The sequence below is a fragment of the Physcomitrium patens genome, chromosome 9 (genome assembly GCF_059467195.1).
Source record: "Physcomitrium patens ecotype Gransden chromosome 9, ASM5946719v1, whole genome shotgun sequence".
Classification (NCBI taxonomy): Eukaryota; Viridiplantae; Streptophyta; class Bryopsida; order Funariales; family Funariaceae; genus Physcomitrium; species Physcomitrium patens.
In genome coordinates, this window is record NC_143418.1 from 17,088,949 (window position 1) to 17,109,960 (window position 21,012).

The 21,012-nt window shown below is 42.6% G+C and overlaps 4 protein-coding genes across 8 annotated transcripts; 2 read left to right on the top strand and 2 right to left on the bottom strand.

Annotated features, from left to right (window-relative positions):
- Positions 1 to 222: 222 nt before the first annotated feature.
- On the bottom strand, positions 223 to 5,174 carry LOC112287013 (peptidyl-prolyl cis-trans isomerase CYP71). The gene is made up of 12 exons (XM_024529589.3): positions 4,859 to 5,174; positions 4,286 to 4,371; positions 4,016 to 4,104; positions 3,212 to 3,573; positions 2,850 to 2,925; positions 2,461 to 2,568; positions 2,158 to 2,334; positions 1,771 to 1,988; positions 1,350 to 1,482; positions 919 to 1,142; positions 618 to 771; positions 223 to 424 (listed from the first exon to the last, which is right to left on the bottom strand). The coding sequence occupies exons 1-12, from the start codon at positions 5,008 to 5,010 to the stop codon at positions 341 to 343; spliced, it is 1,863 nt and encodes a 620-aa protein (XP_024385357.1). The 5' UTR covers positions 5,011 to 5,174; the 3' UTR covers positions 223 to 340.
- An 823-nt stretch (positions 5,175 to 5,997) lies between these two features.
- Positions 5,998 to 7,426, bottom strand: LOC112287014 (uncharacterized). The gene is made up of 2 exons (XM_024529590.3): positions 7,239 to 7,426; positions 5,998 to 6,955 (listed from the first exon to the last, which is right to left on the bottom strand). Exons 1-2 carry the CDS (start codon positions 7,320 to 7,322, stop codon positions 6,218 to 6,220), a joined length of 822 nt encoding a protein of 273 aa, XP_024385358.1. The 5' UTR covers positions 7,323 to 7,426; the 3' UTR covers positions 5,998 to 6,217.
- Positions 7,427 to 12,487: 5,061 nt separating this feature from the next.
- LOC112286272 (UDP-arabinopyranose mutase 2) lies at positions 12,488 to 15,416 on the top strand. Of its 2 annotated transcripts, none has more exons than XM_024528008.3 (4): positions 12,488 to 12,799; positions 13,629 to 13,986; positions 14,197 to 14,820; positions 15,050 to 15,416. In XM_024528008.3, exons 2-4 carry the CDS (start codon positions 13,675 to 13,677, stop codon positions 15,188 to 15,190), a joined length of 1,077 nt encoding a protein of 358 aa, XP_024383776.1. In that variant the 5' UTR covers positions 12,488 to 12,799; positions 13,629 to 13,674; the 3' UTR covers positions 15,191 to 15,416. The 2 variants fall into 2 exon arrangements, with proteins under 2 accessions (XP_024383776.1, XP_024383777.1); XM_024528009.3 differs by lacking the exon at positions 12,488 to 12,799 and adding an exon at positions 13,468 to 13,540.
- Positions 15,417 to 17,633: 2,217 nt separating this feature from the next.
- LOC112286317 (UDP-arabinopyranose mutase 2) lies at positions 17,634 to 20,516 on the top strand. Of its 4 annotated transcripts, none has more exons than XM_024528079.3 (4): positions 17,634 to 17,890; positions 18,799 to 19,144; positions 19,355 to 19,978; positions 20,191 to 20,516. In XM_024528079.3, the coding sequence occupies exons 2-4, from the start codon at positions 18,833 to 18,835 to the stop codon at positions 20,329 to 20,331; spliced, it is 1,077 nt and encodes a 358-aa protein (XP_024383847.1). In that variant the 5' UTR covers positions 17,634 to 17,890; positions 18,799 to 18,832; the 3' UTR covers positions 20,332 to 20,516. The 4 variants fall into 4 exon arrangements, with proteins under 4 accessions (XP_024383847.1, XP_073392381.1, XP_024383846.1 ...); XM_073536280.2 differs by having other exon boundaries at positions 17,761 to 17,890; positions 18,802 to 19,144; XM_024528078.3 differs by lacking the exon at positions 17,634 to 17,890 and adding an exon at positions 17,959 to 18,151.
- Positions 20,517 to 21,012: the final 496 nt, after the last annotated feature.

Genomic DNA, 21,012 nt, shown 5'->3' on the forward strand with positions numbered 1-21,012 from the left:
ACATTTAGTAAGAAAGAATAGCATATGCTTACTCCAATGATGGGTTGCTATTCTGTACATTTATTTATGTCCATGAAGGGAGTTAGCATGATCTTTCACACAGCAGCATCAGATCTTTATCATATTACACATCAGATCTAATCACATTTTTCACACATTGAATTTCTCTTCAAATAAACGCATCAATAATTTTGCCAAGATACATCACAGCTGCCACACATGTTCTTAAAGCCCGTTATATGTATCATTCAACAAAAATAAGAACTGATGTACAAAGCAGATAATGCTCGTCTGAAAGTACAGTCCAGTAACCCTTCTACGCCTGGACATGAATTGTAAGCTATGACTTAGGAACAGTGACGTTCAAGATTTTCACATCAGTATAAGGTTTATCATTCCTGTCCGTTTTCACCTTCTCGATGCCCTGGAGCACGTCAAGAAAGCCCAATATTTAGAAAAGTATAGAAAGATGGATCTTAGAACAAAAAGTCGTGATGGAATTAAAGAACTAGAAAGAAAAGAAAAGTGGGGACGCATTAGATATCAAGTGTAGCGTGAACAAAATAAAATAAAATAAAATAAAAACTGATTATAAAGATAAAGGAACCTTGACTTACCTGGACAACATCCATGCCTTTGACAACACGCCCAAAGACTGTGTGCTTGTTGTCCAACCATGGGGTAGCAACTGTTGTAATAAAAAACTGTGAACCGTTGGTATTTGGTCCAGCATTGGCCATGGACACTGTGAAAGGTCGATCATGCCGTAAGCTGTGCACACCAATGGAAAGGGAAATCAGTCCACTGAAAACATATAATACACAATTAATAAAATTACACTGCACATGATCCACAGTTCTAAAATAAGAGGCATCGAGAACCTGGAACTTAACATACAGATTACAAATTATAAAATACCTTTTGTGAAATTCATCCTCAAATTCACCGCCCCAGATTGACTGCCCTCCAGTACCATCCCCAAGTGGATCACCAGTTTGTATCATGAAGCCCTTGATAACTCGATGGAAGATCAAATTATCATAGTAACCATTTCGGCAATGTGTAGTGAAGTTTTCCACTGTACGTGGACACTCTTCTGGATATAAGCGTATGTGCAGATCGCCCAATGTGGTATGCATAATCTGAAGATTAAAAAAGAAAGAAAACAGCAATAAAAATGAAAATTCACATCCTTATTTCAAGGAAAGAAGGCAGAGGCTCAACTTGCACTAACCACAAAAATTCAGGCATAATAGCTCTACAATCATTGGAAGAAGGTAGCAGTTCATTGAACATGAAGATACTCTACACAGAATCGACATCATGAAGGGAGTACGTCTTATTCATACCACATTCTCAGGTAGCGAAGTTGTGGTAGATTTTCCGATGTCGGAGATTGCAAGTAGCTCCTCCGGAGGAGGTTTTTCGTTGAACACATCACGCCCTTTGCTAGCATCCTCTGCATCCTCAGGTTCTCTTCGACTGCAAGATCAGGTGGTACACATTAGAAAGGCATACAAGAAACGTTGCAATAAGATCAATCAGCAACACTGAAATGGCACTTATTTTTAAAATTTCTTTCCTTCCCCCTTGCCCTGCCTAGCTCTATACAACATTTAAGTATGACCAGAATTCGCAGAGGTTATACAAGAACAGCAATAGAACAGCAGTAGAACAGTCTTGTTATCGCCATGGGAGTAGGTGGTGTCTAAAGATGCCCAGAGAACATACATAAGCCAACTGCATGACCTTTTGGGTTTGTAAATGCACCTGAATAGATAAAGCCGGTGCTTCTTGAATGCACAGCACAGTAATGTTGGATCTGTAAGTGGTTCTCTTTGTTCATTCACGTTCGCAGCAGCTGCAGGTAACTTCTTTACTTTCTTAGAACTGTACCCACCTTGATACAATGCAATTCTAAGAAAACGTTCCGTGTTCTCTACTTTCCCTATTATCCTCGCTACTTTGTTTGTATGCAGATTGACAACCTGCACCAGGGAAGATATTTCAAATTCAGAATCTAGGATTACAGATACAATACGGACAAGGTCAGCACTGCGATGTCACAAAGTCTATGTCCTTTTTTCCAAAATTCTGTAGCCATCCCACCAAAGAAAGTCCCAGTCTGTTGAAATTGATTGAGTAGAGATTGATAACCTTGATGCCAAGAAGGGTAGGATATAACAAGAAATTAGAGCTTTCGTCAAAAATTGCATTTGGAGGAGGGACCCCTTCAGTCTTCTCAATCTCCTTATCGACTGCTATACGCCGCCCGAAATCAATCGCATCCAACCTGTACAAAGGGGCATCGCTTCTTTGAAGGTCTTGAGCAACCTGTACCACTTCCAAACGTTCGTTTACTTTCTCTATCCACTATTGAAGATGCCAGGCCTCTAAAAATGAATCTTCATTGAATACTTACAATTTCCAATAACATGGCTGCTATCATGAAGCAAATACCTCCAGTGACTCGTCGTAAGTGCGACGTAATTTTCCAGTAGCGACCCAGAAGACGCGAATCCTTCTGTCTGGTGAGGTTGTTACGAACTGTTTCCCATCCGAGCTTACCTGCCAACACCAACATCCAAAACCTATCTTTAGATCCAGCCTCACATAAATTGAAGATTCTATTATAAACATCGTATGCATGCTAGGTACTGATTCCATTTACAACCTCTTAATGTACTCAACACCAGTTATCTAATACTTTTGAAGTAGCTGCCAGAATATTCGTATCCTCCCGTGGTGGATAAAGATTATGTGAACAAGAATCCATTCCGTAAACCTCACAAGGACTTCCCACTCGGAAACAGCAAGTGGGCAATAAAATCAAGGCGGCAAGCACTCACCTCCAAAGAAGATACGGTTGTCTTCGCTTTTGCAAGCGAGTAAAGATCTGTCTCCGTCTTAAACTTGAACTGCACACTACACCGTTACCCTTACTCATTCCAGTTCCCATTGTTCTTATACATGAGAAATCCTGTAATTAACATGCGTACAAACCATAAGCTTTAATGAAAGCCTAGAAGATAGTGACGTTACGCCTTGAGTATGAATACCATCAGTTAACGCCAAACAAAACAAGATCCCAAAAGGGGAAGTCGAATGTCTTGAAGGAATAGTGGCAAGTAGTTACCTCGAACAACAAATCAAAACAAGAAGAAAATTCTAAAGCTTGAGAAGTGGAGGGAAATGCTAGTGAGATTAGTACCCGTGAGAAGGGAACTCCAAAGTGTCAGGGCTGCAATATTCAAGCAAACCCTTCGCATCTGCGGAAATTACTATATCCAATGATGAACTGTACTTCATAACCTGAATTGGACCCATGTGAATATGCTTGGATATAAATGGTTCATTGCCGCCAGATCGTGCATCAAATATATGCACGTATGGGGATGCTTTATCACTAATTGCAAGCTTAGCTCTCGCATCGCCTTGCTTGAATACCCAGTCCACTGTTTTCGGAGTGAATGTTAATTTCAGCATAGCCATCATGTCGTAATTGACAACATCATATATTTTGACAGCCTTATCATCGGATATTGTGCAACAAAGAAGCCCATCTGCACTCACCTGCATTAATCAAACAAACGAGTTGAGGAACATGAAAAGATAAACAAGCAGCATAACTGTCGCACACAAGGACTATGGACAACAAAATAAATGAAGTACCGTATTGCCAGATACTGATTATTTTCTATGAACCAGACGTTCAGTTGATTACAAAATTATAGAAAATTCCCGTTCGCATTATAAATTGTGAAATCCTCTGCTTTCTCGGGAAGTGTTCCGATGTGATGATCTACTTTTAGGAATATCATTTTGCTTTCACCTGACCCCAGGATATCGTAGTTACTTCAACATGGAACAGCAGCTTTGAAGTCTTTGAGTAGGACTCGTAGACATGTACGATGCTGAGAGTGCAGACTAGAGACCTCACTATGATGAATCGGGGTTCACTCGTGTTAAACAGATCCAGACAAAGCAGACCTGAAAAGTGCACAAAAACACTTACAGCAAGCCCACAGATGGGTCCCAAATGTGATCGAAAATGCTTCACAAACTCGATCCCCATGCCTTTTTTCTTCCAAAACTTGATATGCCCTGAATTTTACACAGATTTTCAGCCAACAAGCAACATTGTCACTAAAACACAAATTCGATGAGTTCCATACGCTTTTGATGATGCAAATGGTGTCTTTGTGACAAGGATGGATAAATCTTTGCCCAATTTTCAGCTGTGACTTTCAAACCAACAAGTTGAGGCGCAGGAGAAATTCATTACCGTCGCAGCTTCCTGTGATGAAAAAGTCGGCACTGGATACGGCTAGGTGAGTCACAACATCCCGGTGCATGTAACTTTTCTCGTACCTGGTACGAAGCGATTCCCAAAGGTTAATTACTAAGCTCCTCAAACAATGAATTCACGCACTGCTATCCAGTGTCTCAATAGATTATTACGCAGAATGATCACCGAGAGAAACTGGAAAGAACTACTTCGTGCGCGTGATAACATTCAATAGAATCCTACAGCCCAGTACTCTCAGTTACTGTACACCAAAGAATAAAGCAGAAATTTTCAGTGATTTTAAAATGCATTACTGCTGAATACTCGCGATTGGAAAGAGAAATGCGCTGCAATTACCAAAACTCAAGCACTATTAAACTCTACCTTCAGCTGAAAGTCTACACCACACATTCGATACGAGAATATTTGTGTGACCCCAAGCTTGAAAAATTCAATTTCATTAACCAGCTCAAAAATATCTACGGACAGCTAGAGCTACTACAATAATACAACTTCCGATATCGAATTTGAAAAGCCAGTTTCAAGTATAAAATGCTGCATTCCACTTACATTTGTGCACACGGCAATGCATCTAAGAACGCCTTCTCAAATTCAAGAGGCCGCTTGTGACGTTGCTTCGCAGGTCCTGGGCCAACCATGGGCCCTTCCTCTTCGAAACTCATATCTCCATTTTTCACTTCCCCTTCGGCCTCGTTGCCCATTGCCGTAACGGCACAAAAAATACCAAGGAGACAACACAATCGACAACAACTAAAAATCTAATAAAAAAAATCGCGTCCGCGACGTAATCACAACCGGGCGTCGAGTTCCTACACGCTCTGATGAAGTTCACTGGAAACAATCGGCATCGGGGGAGTTCAAACTGAAGTAAAGGCGAAGAGAAAGCAAACCATCGTTGAACCCTAAATGGATGACGCAATTGTGATCGGTTTACATTCATCGATTCGAACGATGACCCGAGGACGGTCATAGGGATCCCGCGCTTACGAGCCTGTAGGACGGTATTAAATGCGCTTCCTTCGGACTGTGCATTCAAAGGACAAAACCCAGGCTACTGATTCCCATGTTTTCCGGGGCTTCGATAACTCTGCACTTGAATGTTGTTTGGGAATAGCTTTGTTGAGGTCGAGATTTGTGGAGCGGACTTGCGCGACGCGACGCGATGTGAGGCTGAAATGGGGCGGGGAAGTTTGTATATCTCTCTGATTGGTCATGATGAGTCGGGATCATGAGAAGCAGATGCAGGAGCTGCGGAAGACGTCTGCCGCTGGAGCGGGAAGAAGAGGAAGACGAATCGGGAAGTGGAGCGTACAATGTATGTCCCTGTTTTGAAACAGATTTTAGTGTGTATGCCACAGGGATCAAGTTTTAGGTCCCTTGAAATCCTACGTGAACGTTAGTATACTTGCGTCTTCACCTGGATTTCCATCGACGAACAACGAACTTCGATGACCTATGATGGAGCGTAATTACAAATTTTATTATGACAATGGTGGAGATCAAATCAACACATGATACCTTTCGCAGTACGTGCTAACGGGCGGGGGTGTAAGCACGGAACACACCAAGGAATCAAATCATCGAAGCCTTGGTTCAAGTGAGAATTTGCATGCTGTCAACCTTAGGACACGTTTGAAATCCAAAGTTTATCCGAAAACCCGTGAAACGGTATGCTCTGTAGTGAAGGATGATAAAAGAAAAATGCTATTGAAGGAGGATTAAAATCTCCATCAATTTTACAAAAATAACGTCTTTATGTACAACGCCCCTCTCCAAATGAGGATTCCAAATTAGCGCAACGCTGGCTTACAGTTTTCCCAGCATAACATTTGCACCTTTCCGCAGCTAATCTAGAAAACATTCAAAGCTCACGCAATCTCACACCCCCAAGAGGTTGAATAAAATGCTCTAAAAATCCGTGCTCACATCCTTGTTATCCTGTAGATCCTTCGCACGGCTCTCTGATGCCGACATCTCCATCTCATAATGTTTTTTGAAGGTTTTCGGCAAGAACACCGGTATGAGGAAGAAGAAGAGGTTGATGGTCCACACGACCATGTTGGCTAGAGCCAAGTATTTGCCGAACTTGAGCCACTGGTCCGCGGAGAAGGGGGTCTGGGCCTGAGAGCCATGCATTCCGAGGCTTTCCTCGCCCTTCGTCGCGTCCACCTTCCACCACTCCATAATGGTGAACAACCTCCTGACGTTGTAAAAAATTGGCACCAAAGCGCGGATCGGTAGGGAGATGTGGTCATTCCTGAAGGCCACGTTCTCGCTTAGGATCTGGCATCCCAGGAGGAACAAGTGCGGCGCGGCAGCTTTCAAAGCCTTCTGGTCCCCGTGCACAAAACCTCCCAAGACGTAGCCAGACGGCAACAGCAATCCAACGCTGACCGTGACCATGGAATACACCTGCACGGTTTTGTTGCCGGCCATCACGTTAGGCGGGGCGCCTTTAGTCACGGGCCTGAGAATGGTGCTATTCATGAAGATCATGTAAACCGTAGTGAACGCTGCGAATGCCAAGTCTTCCAGAGGCACCAGCCCGCTTGAGGACAGCACCACCAACAATGTCATTACATGAATTTGCACAAGGGAGAAGTACCCCAGGACATTATGTTGCTTCCGCCTTTTCTCCGCCTGTTTCTGCAGTCACTCGCACAATCACCATTCCGTTACTCACATTCAAAGTCACCACCACACATCATATGGTACATAAGACTCAATACAACAATCCCTGTCGTATGTCCACCGTAGTTATCAGCTACCAGACTCATGTTTGGTTGTTCGAACCATACTCTTTACGATTCCATCACTCACGCAAACTGTTGCAGGAACTCAGACATCTGAAAGTCCACAAAACCTTCACACTCTACCGACAAAACACTGTTCTGAAACGAGCGACGGACAGAAGTGGGGGAGCAAGTACCTGTGCTTCTTGCGGGGGCGCATCAGGATCCACTCGGGAGTCATAATCCTTGATTCTGTCCCCGGCAGGCAACACTTCAGCCATCTCCTAAGGGTGAGATTCCAATGTCCTATTATCAATTCGTAACTCCACACTAAGCAAAACCAAGCCAAGCAAAGCAAAGTAGGAAACAGAGATCTCTCAGCAAAACTCTCGACTAATGTCGTCAACAGGAGAGGACTAGTATAAGAGGAGCATGGGACGCCAGAACCGGGATACACTTGTCAGCTTCTGCGAATTGCTTCAGAATCCTTTGCAACAGGAAAGAGCCAGATGGTGGCAGTGTGGACTCGCGGCCGCGTGTCGATGACCCTCCCACATCTCCCACGGAAATTCGGGCCACGGAATTCGGGCACTGTAGCTGCTGCAGGCAGACCCGCGCGGTGGTAGAGGCCCCTCCCCCATCTCCGCAGGTTGAGCTGGCATAATTCTGGCTCCCCCATGGCCGCAGGCTGAGCTGGCACAATTCTGGGTCTCCTGCGTGCTAAATGTGGAGAGTTGGATGATAGAGATGCAACTAAATGAGATGATCTTAACATTTGCTTTATCTTGTCCCTTGTTTAGAATTTGGGGAAAACAGTGAAGAAATAAATATTGAAAATCAGACTGATAAAGTTGCGCACTTCGAATGTCATTTCTACTGTGGCATACCAAAGTCATGTATTATGGCATTTGTTGTTGGGATTTTCATAGATTCATGACAATCAAAACCATATCAAGAAAAAGGTTCACATTTGAATCCAAGTTATACATTAAGTTATACATTAAGTTATTATTATTATTATTATTATTATTATTTAAGTTTTTTTAATGTTTTGCATAGTTGTACAGATACTAATTGTAAATTGTACTTATATAAATACAGTACACTTGGATTAGTGGAGCAATATTGTCCAGAGTGAATGATGTGACTAAGTTCCAAAATAAAGAATGGCAATCTTTCAAATCCAATATCATGATATATATAAGTAAATTTTGATTATTCAAGTTATTTTGACATTGTACATTTATGAAGGATATTTGTGAACTTTTCTCCAAAAAATTGTTACTTTTTATCCTACAAAACATTACAAAATAGAAGTATTCTAAATAATCACCATAGAAATATTTATTGTAATTGTTGTATTACAACAACAATTGTAAAGATACAAAAAAAAAAAAAAAAAAAAAAAAAAAAAGTGGAATATACAAGAGCAACCAGCTTAGAACTTTTGTGATTGTAGAACATGGACCTAAAATTCAAGTATTGCATATATTTAAATTATACAATAATTATATACTTGAAATTGATTGTAGAACATGGACCTAATTTTTTGTAACTTGTTTAACTTTAGTTTTATAATCTTCAATTTTTTATTTTAAAAAATTTATCTAATTTGATATTTGTTACATAATTTAAATAATGAACTAATTGTCATATTGTTTGTTGAGCAAACTTACAACAAGATACTTGCATTAGCATCGTAAATAATTAAATAGCATTGATAGTAAAAAATAGTTGTATCAACCAAAACAATCAAGTGATCAGTGTTAATTTCATGCCAAAACATTGCAAGGAACAAAACCTCTAGATGATCAATTTGTCAATGGTTGCAATAACCAAATCTAAATTAATACAAATCATTAGTGTATTTTACTTTTATTACAATATCTAAAACCTTAATACTATCACATATATATATATATATATATATATATAAGGTTTACATTGAAAAATTATATTATATTTTTTAATCAATAAGTTTTTAAAAATCATGATAATTTTGATTTTAATATTACAATTATTTTAAATAGTTTGCAATAGAATATTTTAATTACTTTGTCAATCTACTAATAGTTCTTTAATTATTGATAAAAATTACTAAAATATATAAATTTATAATATATTTCTATTTTATTATTTAGTAAAAAATTTACTAAAAAATAAATTATTGAATAGATTTCTAAAAATTAAAAACAATAATTTAATATTAAAAATGAAGAGAAAACAATATTTGATTGGTAAGAATGAGAAGAGAAAAGAATTTACAATGATGAAGAGCAATAGCACCGAGAGAGATCAAGAGCCATGATAAAAACACTACTCTCCTACTTAAATCAATTCTTTATATTATTCCTTATAATATCTACTTATACTATCCCTTTTTATATTATCACTCCTACTATATAAGTGTATCACGAATCAATAATGTATGGTTTCGGTGATGATGACGCTGCGTCGATCTTCATGCATGCAGTTGTAGTTAATCCTTACTGATAAAAATTCATCGAAAGAGGGGATAGCAGGTACACTATGGACTCGGAGGGAGAGATGCGGAGGTTTCGAGGCCGTGGAGGAGCAGTTGCTTCGTGATTTGTACAGCAGAACCCCCAGCGGCAACTAGAGTGTGTCTGTAGACCAAGTTGCCTGCAGAGTCGCTGTTCACTGCGAGTGAACCTGTGAAAGAATTGCACGCTTTCAGCAGATCAATGTCGGTCAAGAGGGATTTTGCTGCAGCCACCATGAGTCACGTCGATTTCAAAGTAATTCTTGGAATCTTGGGTAATGCTCAAGTCTCGAACCCTTCGAGACGGCTTATCGAGCTTGGGTTTGTTGTGGTCTGCATGGAATTTTAGGCAGAACAATGCTTTGCACACTGTGCTGCTTCTTGCGAAAGAGTGAGCTCGATTTATGTCGCTGCATCCATTAATATGTTTTGTTTGTTGTGTTCAGGAAATATCACCGCCATCTGCCTATTTGCATCGCCTGTTTAAGTACATGCTAACTTTTCTCTTGCTTGCTGAGTATATTGAGTGTGAGTGCCGTGCTGAGTGTGAGTGTGTCTGATCTATTGTTAGTTTATTATGATAGAAAATACAATAACTACTTATTTAGTTGAATGATTTAACTAGTATTAGATTAAGTATTAGATAATTATTATAGGGAGAAATTTTGGAGTTTGTAGGAATTTTTTTTAGTAATATATATATATATTTTGAACTAATGAAAACTTTGTATAATGACAATTTTATTTTTGCCAGGATTGGTTGATTATTTTGGTATTCCATATGTTTGAAAGTTTTTTAATTGCCTAATATAAAGTTGTGTATGGTTTTCCTATTGTAGAAGTCACTAACAATGTAGCCATTTGTCTTATTGAATTTACATATCTTGTATTATATTAGTAGATGCTTTTGTCATTGGACACTTCAATCTTTGGCACATCCACCCATTTCTTTATGCTTCTATATTCTTTCATTCCTATGTTCCTTGTGTCCCCCAAGTTCCCTTCTTCATGGCCAATTAGAAGATTTTATCTTTTTGTCTTATACCCAAGTTGTTTTATATAATAGATTTGATGTATGCAAAAAATAAAATAAGATTAAGTTTCTTCTTAATGCAAAGTAACAATTTCAAAGTTTTATTTTGTATAATTGTACATAATCTTATTTTTTATTTATTAATTATCAATTATTTTGTTACTCATTAATAATTCTTTATTAACTATTGTAATAGATAAAGTTGACAAAGGTTTTAATGGTTTTTTTTTTTTTTTTTTTTATAATTTTAGTAACAACACATGTATTGATTAGTAATTAGAATTCTTTGTGCCATATTTATGGTAGGAATATATGTCTCTCCACCCACTGTAGTGGTATGTTTTTCTTCAATATTCTTAACTAATTTAAACTTTAAAATGATGAATTATATTTTGCATGTTGTTCAATTGTTTATTACAATTAAATGGATTAGAGGTACTCAACTAGTATTGTATGTATTTAATAAATGTGCAACATCAAGAGATTTAGGTACAAAAGTTTGTTGTACTAAACTAACAAACAACTATTCTATTGAAGTAGAAAAAAATAGTACTTATAAGGAATCTAATATGTAAATAAAGTAGAGTTAAATAAATCATAATCATACTTAAGAAGACTTATTTTCAAAGCTTAGATAAAGTTTCATTTTATTTACATTTTTATCTATGATAATGTGCATTTATCCATGCATTTGTAACTTTTAGCACTTTTATGTTTGATTTAAATAAAGATATGTGCATATATTTATGTACATACTTCTTGTATAATTCTTACTTCTTTTGTTTTTAATTTAAATAAATATATGCATAAAATTAAAATATACTTAATTTATAATATATTATTTATTTGTTTGATTATTTATTCAAAGATAGTTTTTGTACAATTTTTTTTCTTTTTCTACACAATTTTGTGGCAATAAATAATATGTAAGAGATGAGATAACTTAGAAAGACACTTAATTATGAAGGAGGAGAAACAAAATATCTTTATGCTACCAAAACTTCCAAAAATTTCTTTTATTGTTGCTTAAGTCAAATATCTAGTTTACCATAAGTAGAAGGGTGTAAAATTCTTTACTTGTTGTGTAATTCTTTTCTATATATTATAAAGATATATATTAAAGATTGATTAACTAAACGTGCAAACAAAAAGATGCATGCACTTCAACTGGACATAAATCCCACTTTTGAAAAGAAGAATTGTCATAAATCATAATATATCACATTGACCACAAAATCCTCACCAAAACTAGAGGCCATAGATGAAATGAAGACAAGTAAGAAAAGTAAATGTGAACGTAACTTTTGGTTTCAAAACTGGGGCCTCTAATGTCAAAATACCTTAAACTATGTCATGTCCCTAAACCAACCTATAGACCTTATCTAAACCACCCTTGCACAAACCCAAAATTGCTTGTTCTTCATGTGGACAGATTTCAAATACATACCAAATCCAGCAATGATTGGCAAACTTTAGAAGGATGAAGGATATAGTTTAGTGTGATGGAAGTGCACTGTTTTGCAAAAGTCTAGGCCTCCGTTCAAGGGTCAAATGCAAAAACTGCTTTGTTAATTTTTATAAATTAAACACTCAGGCAATTTTTTTCAACCCCCTCCCCCTCCCCCGAAACGTTAAGTTGTAGCCGAAAGTTGCGAACTCAGCAGCAAAACACTGTATGCAGTTATGGTGCACCGGCAGGAGAGATTGAGGGAGACAAAACTGCAGGACAGAGAATGCGCACTGCGATTCACAGGGCACAATGCCACAGCTCCACGGTCACGCGAAAGCTCGAAAACCTGAGCCAGCAGTTCGGGAGTTGCTGCCCCAGCGTAACGCCCCCATCTACTTGGAGCTCTCGAAGCTGGTCAACCATGCCAAAAAACTCTACCACATTGTTACTATTTGTTATCATTATTATTCCCCCCCGCACTGTTGCCAACGACGTTGGTGCTCCTGGCGCCATGCACCACCTTCAAGTGGGCGTCGTCTGGCACGTCGCTCAGCCATCCTCGTTTCCTTTGTGTTTTTAAGGGAAAAACCGGAGCTGGAGTGGTAACCCAATCATCTTGGTTCCTCCGCCTGCGTGCTCTGTTCTGTTACCCGACGCGCCATACCTACACGGAGTGCCGCGCTGCTGTTGCTGCAGCGCTCGCATTCGCGCTTCGCCACTGGCAACCAGCTGTGTGTGTGTGTGTGTGTTTACGCGCGCTCTTCATCTCCTGGTTTGTACTTGCCATGCCTCCCTTTGACACTGTGCCGATGTTCCGAGTGTGCAGACACCGCACTGTCAGGGTTTTACTCGTTGGGCTTTGTCGTCGAGCCGTGCTTGCTTCCAAAGCCCCGAGTCATTTTCTTTGATGGCAATGGTGGGGCTTTAGCAGGTTCTATGTTGCAGCTCTATCGGTGCTGTTGTCTTGGTTTCTGCTCAGCTCTGGAAGTTCTCTGTTTGTGTACAGTTTTGAATTTGGAACGGCGAGGGGTTCCATACGTGTGAGCTCTGTTTTGTGGGGATTTTCTCAGAACTTTGTGGTTTTTCCTTTTCTCTGCTCCGACTTTGACCCGTACAGCTGCGCTTTGCTCTAGAGCTCACTGGCAGTTTCCAAAGTTTCAATTCTTTTCAAATCAAATTTTTTATCGCCTCTGCTTATCGAGCTGGAATACTGTTTTAGTTTCTCGTCGTTTCCGAAGACTTTGTGTTTCATGCTTTACTACTCCGTCGGTAATGTGGGTGGAATACTTGGTCACCGTTTTCTGATGTCGTAGTCAGCGTTCATTTAATCACAATCGGGGTGACAGGATGATGTTTCCAAAGTGTACTTCGTATTCGTAGCTTGTTCCGCCCGTTGTATTCTTCTTATCACTACTGAAACCTTGAGGTCGCTGCTATTTCGAGAGCAATTGCCCGTTATTGCCGATTTCGATTTTCTCCACGCCTCCAACTGCACCAAACTCCCGCCACAACTGTATGTTTTTGTAGTTTGATTTCTGTACATTCAGATGAACATGAAACTGGACAGCCATACTAATTTCTCATTTTATTGGCATGATCAGATCTGAGCGCAGCAGCAAGAGGCGCGGAGCTGCAACGACGGGTGGGATGACGGCCCGAGGTCCACTGCTGAAGGATGAGCTCGACATTGTGATCCCGACCATCCGGGACCTGGCGTTTCTGGAGCAGTGGAGGCCATACCTGAGCCCCTATCACCTGATCATCGTGCAGGATGGCGACCCCACGAAGAAGATTCACGTGCCGGAGGGGTATGACTACGAGCTGTACAACCGCAACGACATCAACCGGATTCTGGGGCCCAAGGCGTCGTGCATCTCGTTCAAGGACAGCGCGTGCCGGTGCTTCGGGTTCATGATGTCGAAGAAGAAGTACATCTTCACCATCGACGACGATTGCTGGGTGAGTGGGGGCAATGCAATGGAATGCGGGGCGAGGCAGTGTTTGCGGGTGTAGCGAATGTAGTAGTTGTTGATGTCGATGTTGCTGTTGCTGCTGCTGTTGTCGTTGGTTGTTGAGGGGTGGTGAAGCGGGGGCTGTGGCGGTGGAGGTGGTGGAGGACTCGGGTGTGGGGCGGGGGAGTGATGGGGTGGGGGGAGTGACGGGGTGCAGGTGGCGAAGGACCCATCGGGGCACGAGATCAACGCGCTGGAGCAGCACATCACGAACTTGTTGTCGCCGTCGACGCCGTTGTTCTTCAACACGCTATACGACCCGTACAGGGCCGGAGCAGACTTCGTGAGGGGGTACCCGTTCAGCATGCGCGAGGGCGTGGCGACGGCGATCTCGCACGGGCTGTGGCTGAACGTGCCGGACTACGACGCGCCGACGCAGCTGGTGAAGCCGGCGGAGAAGAACACGCGGTTCGTGGATGCGGTGATGACGATTCCGAAGGGGACGCTGTTTCCGATGTGCGGGATGAATCTGGCGTTCGACAGGGAGATGATCGGGGCGGCGATGTACTTCGGGCTGATGGGCGACGGGCAGCCGATCGGGCGGTACGACGACATGTGGGCGGGGTGGTGCTGCAAGGTGATCTGCGACCATCTGGGGTTCGGGGTGAAGACGGGGCTGCCATACATCCACCACAGCAAGGCGTCGAACCCGTTCGTGAACCTGAAGAAGGAGTACAAGGGGATCTTCTGGCAGGAGGAGATCATCCCCTTCTTCCAGCAGGTGGTGCTGCCCAAGGAGGCCGTCACCGTGGAGCAGTGCTACATCGAGCTCGCCAAGCAGGTGGGCCTCGCGCTCTGGTTTGGACGCAAATTTGCGCTTGAGCTGTGAATTTTGAAGGTCCATACGTTTTGAACATGGTTTAGAATTGTGCTTGTGTTTTGGTTGTTAGCTGGTGACGAGGTTTTAATTTTTTTGATTGATCTGGCTATTGGTGTGAATTGTTTTGTACAGCTTGTACTGGGTGTTTTGTTTTTGCTGAAGTTGGTTGGGGGCTGTTTGGTTGGAACAGGTTGGGGAGAAGTTGAATGGACTCGACCCCTACTTTACTAATCTGTCGAAGGCTATGGTCACCTGGGTTGAGGCATGGTCTGAGATCAGCAGCTCTCACAAGAAGAGCCAAGCTACTGCCAACGGCAGTGCTGTCAAGTAGAGTGGATATCGTCTAAGAAGGATATGGATGATTAATAGTTTTGTAGGCTTGCTTTTAGGACTGGTTCCGTGCGTATGTTGTCTTTTGCATGGCCGTGTTCCTTGCATTCTTATTTTTTTTTTAAGGAGTGTCTGGATGCCACTCTCCATTCTTGACACCAATTTTTATCCTATCACGAAATTAAGCATTGCTCTGATTTTTTTCATGCCAATGCATTTCTCAGTGATTCCAGTTTCTTTTGTTTTCATCGGCAGCATGTGCCAACGTTGCTTATCATCAGCTCTTTATCAGGTGCTTGCTTCTGCATGACGCTTGTAGACATTGTGATCATTGTGTGAATCTGAATCATTGCAGTCGATTCGGACCCCCTTGGACGGCATCTTCAAATCAATTCTCCCCCAAACTAATGCTACTTCCATTGGATTATCATTTTTGAAAACGTTAATGTGAGACTCGAGGCAGCTAATGCCGAAATGGCATGCGTGCCTGGTGCCTCTAATATAATGAAGGTTTCAAACGTAGTGGCAAAATATGAGGTTCGATGAGTTTCCTCCCTTTGATGAATTCTAAGTACAATAAATTTCCAACCTGGGGTATTTGGGAGGAGTAGTCGGTCTTCTCCGACAATTGGCCCGCTCCGAGTTGGGCTGATGAGTTTTGAAATTACAGGACGACACGACAAATGAATCTACAACCAAGTATTGTTGTCCGATAATGTGCTGGAAGGAGTTTGACTCCTTGGTACACCTGCGGCAACTGTACTGTCACTAATGCGATGGCCTTCGCATGCAAAATGGACTGGGATGCCATCTGGTTTCCTGGACATCTCAGAATCCAAAACAGCTTTCCTGTCACACTCAGGTGTGAGCTGCAATATTTCAATATTGTCCATCATTCTCGAGAAGAAACGTGACAGCGGCTTTCCGTGAGGCAGAGTATTGAATGCCATACTATGGCATGCCAGGAGGTAGGAGAATCTGAGGCGATGTGAGAGCACGCTCTGAACATGGAACATGGAACAAGTAACAACCCACGACAGTAACGCTTCATTACATCGCGGACTGTATAGTGCCTTACGACCAGACATGGATGAAATCTGGTAAGAAATCACGGCTTGTGTGTGTGTGGCTCCTTGTATCATGGGTGCTTTTATTTCGCTTCACTCAAAGTGTTGCAGAGGACTTAAACGAGGCTCCTGTGAATGCTTGTACACTAGGTTTCTCAGATGCCGACTTCCGAGTGGGGATAGTATTCATCGATTGATGAATTTCTGGATCTCGATACACTTTTCTCCAGTTGCAGGTAGGAAGCAGCTCCGATTTTCGATCATGGTTGCGTCAGGACCCTTGACGTTTTGACCAGGAAATGAATTATATCATATACTTCAGCTGCATGAGAGCTTTACTGCGGGATATCTACCACACGAGGAGCAAAATAATGACCCGTTCGCATGGGTTCTCTTTGAGAATGATGGGGTGGGAATGCAGAAAAACGTCGTGCGAAGCTTAATAGCACGAAGTATGCATGCGTCTATGATGTGTTCGAAGCTGAGCTGCCATCGATCCCTTTCTCTATTTCATTGGTGTGCTGGGAGTGCTCCAACGATCGCCGAACGTTTCTGACTCATTTTACATGGTTAAGCTGGGTGGAATAAAAAGAGGAACAAACATGTTCCACAATGATTTGCCAAATATAGACCATCGGTGAAGGGTGAAGACAGATAGTAATTGAAATCCACACCTCGATCAGAAATCGGGGCTACAATTCTATCGGTTGTTTCAGCTCCGTCGGTAAGAACACATAGATATTGGTATGAGAGTGGTGTGGCCACCACGACTGGCATCCCGAACACGGTTCCCAACTCCACGTGCAGAACAAACAACTGGGACATACAGAATTACGAGCATGGAATCGGTTTTTCAGTGCTAATTATGAATATTGCCCACTTAAGCCCCTTCTTATGATCAAAGTTGACAGTCCGAAACAATCTAAACCGAGATTAAATCCATGCTTTATCAGTGGTCTTTGACAGGCAGAAAAGGAAAAGGAAATATAAAATAGTGGCTTAATTTCGGGAGCCATAGAACCAGCACGTTTGTGCTAGATGAATGAAGATCTGCACTCTTGCGACAGTGTTCGCAGTAAAGGTTTACATCGTTGGCCGCAATGCATCTTTCTTTCCAAATTTCTTTGCAAACCCCGCGATATTCTGTTAGTCCATCCAGCCAAATTTAGAAACGATCATATTTGATGAGTCTGAGAACATTCCAACGACCAAACTTGTCACACTTGAGGAGTGTCTTCAATTCAAACTTCGTTGTTGAGGGCAACACATCACTTGCTCGTCACGTCGCACATATTGCTCGCAACAATTACAAACACCTAAATAAAAAAAAAGTATAATACACACGTAATGGAGCACTGTTCATCCTTAGTGTTTCAAACGCTGGAGTCGGTACTGCAACTTTGGATTTTTATCATTTATTGATTTACATATATGCATTGGAAATAGGGGATTACAGTGTCGTTTCCTTCATTTTGGATCCGCCCATCAGCTATAAATGCTGCCCTCCTCCTCACAATTCCTGGACTTGTTCAATTTCTTGCTGCAGCGCAACTAGAGAAGTTGGGGCACCCCTGCAGTCACGATTGGCAGTTGCACCTCACTGCATCAGCTTCAGAAGATCTTCATTTGGCTAGGTCTGCTTTATATCATAGTGTATTTTCCATCATCCCCCCAACTCCAGAATGCGATATATCAACATTGTTTTGTGCATCATTCGTGGGTTGCAGTAGCTGAGCTATCAGTTCGCGAATACGCTTGGATTTCTGTGTCTGCCTCTCGTTCGCCTTCGCCGTTGGTGACTCACATCTGAGATTTCGCTGGCTCTCATTCAGAAAACTCCCAAATTTGGTCAAATTGGGAGGCAAGGGGTTTCACACTCTACACCTCTGTTTTAGGTCATGTGCAAACCTTTCTGTTCTGAGTACTTGCTCCGTAGTGGCACAGATCTGTAGCTACTTCCTTCGCAAATACCACTCTCTTCATGCTCCTTTGATTTTTCAAATTAGTCCCCAGTTTATAGCATCTGTCATTTTCGAGGAGATGTCGTCTTTCGAGGCCGTCAGTCAAGATGTCCTCGTTTTTTCATATCTCCGCCAGACCGGCTGATCTAGTACAGTTTATTCTCAGAACACATTGTTATCGATGACTTGCATTTGAAATGTACACACTTTTCGGCAAGTATCGGTGTTTAACCTACTAAACATCGGTACGTCGGGAATAGTATGTTTTTGTTTGAAGATTTTTATTTTCTGTCAAGAAGAGCTGTTGGGTGTACTCAAAGCTCGCCCTTGCATCATTCGTCAGTGTCATGACCACAATAACTACTCATTCTGAATCTCGATTAGCTCTGTAGAGTTCTTCCGTCTCTATGATACTCTCTATATTCAACGCGCACTTCACTAAAAATTGTTCACTGGTCCAATTCTTCCAGCTGTCTTTGAGAATAGCATTAATCAACTTCATTTGTTTTTGACTGTATGTGGTTCTCTGCGGACTAACGTTTTTGCATATCTCCGGTATCTGTGCACTTGTTTGAGCGCAGCAGCAAGAGGCGCGGAGCTGCAACGACGGGTGGGATGACGGCCCGAGGTCCACTGCTGAAGGATGAGCTCGACATTGTGATCCCGACCATCCGGGACCTGGCGTTTCTGGAGCAGTGGAGGCCATACCTGAGCCCCTATCACCTGATCATCGTGCAGGATGGCGACCCCACGAAGAAGATTCACGTGCCGGAGGGGTATGACTACGAGCTGTACAACCGCAACGACATCAACCGGATTCTGGGGCCCAAGGCGTCGTGCATCTCGTTCAAGGACAGCGCGTGCCGGTGCTTCGGGTTCATGATGTCGAAGAAGAAGTACATCTTCACCATCGACGACGATTGCTGGGTGAGTGGGGGCAATGCAATGGAATGCGGGGCGAGGCAGTGTTTGCGGGTGTAGCGAATGTAGTAGTTGTTGATGTCGATGTTGCTGTTGCTGCTGCTGTTGTCGTTGGTTGTTGAGGGGTGGTGAAGCGGGGGCTGTGGCGGTGGAGGTGGTGGAGGACTCGGGTGTGGGGCGGGGGAGTGATGGGGTGGGGGGAGTGACGGGGTGCAGGTGGCGAAGGACCCATCGGGGCACGAGATCAACGCGCTGGAGCAGCACATCACGAACTTGTTGTCGCCGTCGACGCCGTTGTTCTTCAACACGCTATACGACCCGTACAGGGCCGGAGCAGACTTCGTGAGGGGGTACCCGTTCAGCATGCGCGAGGGCGTGGCGACGGCGATCTCGCACGGGCTGTGGCTGAACGTGCCGGACTACGACGCGCCGACGCAGCTGGTGAAGCCGGCGGAGAAGAACACGCGGTTCGTGGATGCGGTGATGACGATTCCGAAGGGGACGCTGTTTCCGATGTGCGGGATGAATCTGGCGTTCGACAGGGAGATGATCGGGGCGGCGATGTACTTCGGGCTGATGGGCGACGGGCAGCCGATCGGGCGGTACGACGACATGTGGGCGGGGTGGTGCTGCAAGGTGATCTGCGACCATCTGGGGTTCGGGGTGAAGACGGGGCTGCCATACATCCACCACAGCAAGGCGTCGAACCCGTTCGTGAACCTGAAGAAGGAGTACAAGGGGATCTTCTGGCAGGAGGAGATCATCCCCTTCTTCCAGCAGGTGGTGCTGCCCAAGGAGGCCGTCACCGTGGAGCAGTGCTACATCGAGCTCGCCAAGCAGGTGTGCCTCGCGCTGTGCTTGTGTGGTTCGGATGATGTCGCGTCGTGCGTGGAGTGTGGAAGTGAAGGCATGGCATGGGATGGGGTGGGATGTGATGGTGGTGTAGTTGTGGTGCTAGTTTGGTGTTGGATGTCTTCTTCTTGTTCTTCTTTAGTGTTTCAATTGTGGTGGTCGTGACGCGGTGGTGTGTGTGTGTGTGTGTTTGAGTTCAGGTTGGGGAGAAGTTGAAAGGACTGGACCCGTACTTCACGAAGCTGGCGGAGGCCATGGTGACCTGGATTGAAGCGTGGTCAGAGCTCACTGGGTCAGAGAAAAATGCCACAGGAGCAGCTCCGAAGTCTAGTTTAAAGTAGGTATATAAATATATATATATATATATATATATTGATATCGGTGATAGTATTTCCGCGATATGATTTGAGGCATTTGTTTTAGTATGTGTTTCAGGCAATATAATGGACTTGAATGTCCTTAATCGGCAGTTACAGTTTTGTTTGGAAAGCAGTATTTTTATCAAAATATCGCTTTTTTTCTTGCAGTATTCGTCACTTGGAGAATGATCTGATTGATCCTGCTGACTTAGTTGGAATGCGAATTCCAACCATGGATTGATCATTCCCTGCTTGCATGTGAAATCATGTTTCTTTCTCTTGATGGTGGTTCTTCAGTTCTCTTGGTGGAGTATGGCACAGTTTACCTCGATTCTGTCCATTTGCATTCCAGATTATGATTAAATTTGGGAAAAGAGCTTGGTCACCTTGTCAGGGACTTTTAGGGCGCTTTTGGTGTTAAAGTACTCGTGTATATTGATGGTGATGTGCGAGGTCATTCCCTTGGCATTATGCATTTTCATTTGTACGGAGATGTTGGTGCTATTTGAGTTTTTGTTTATATCTAGAAGTTAAACGAGGGCCTTCACTGTTGGATCTTCTGCATTGTGGGGTTTTTTTTAATCCTCGTCATTTCTTTGGGGGTAGGATTAGAATTCTGGTTCAGTGTCATGTTTTACAGCCTTGATATTTCCGAATGTTCGC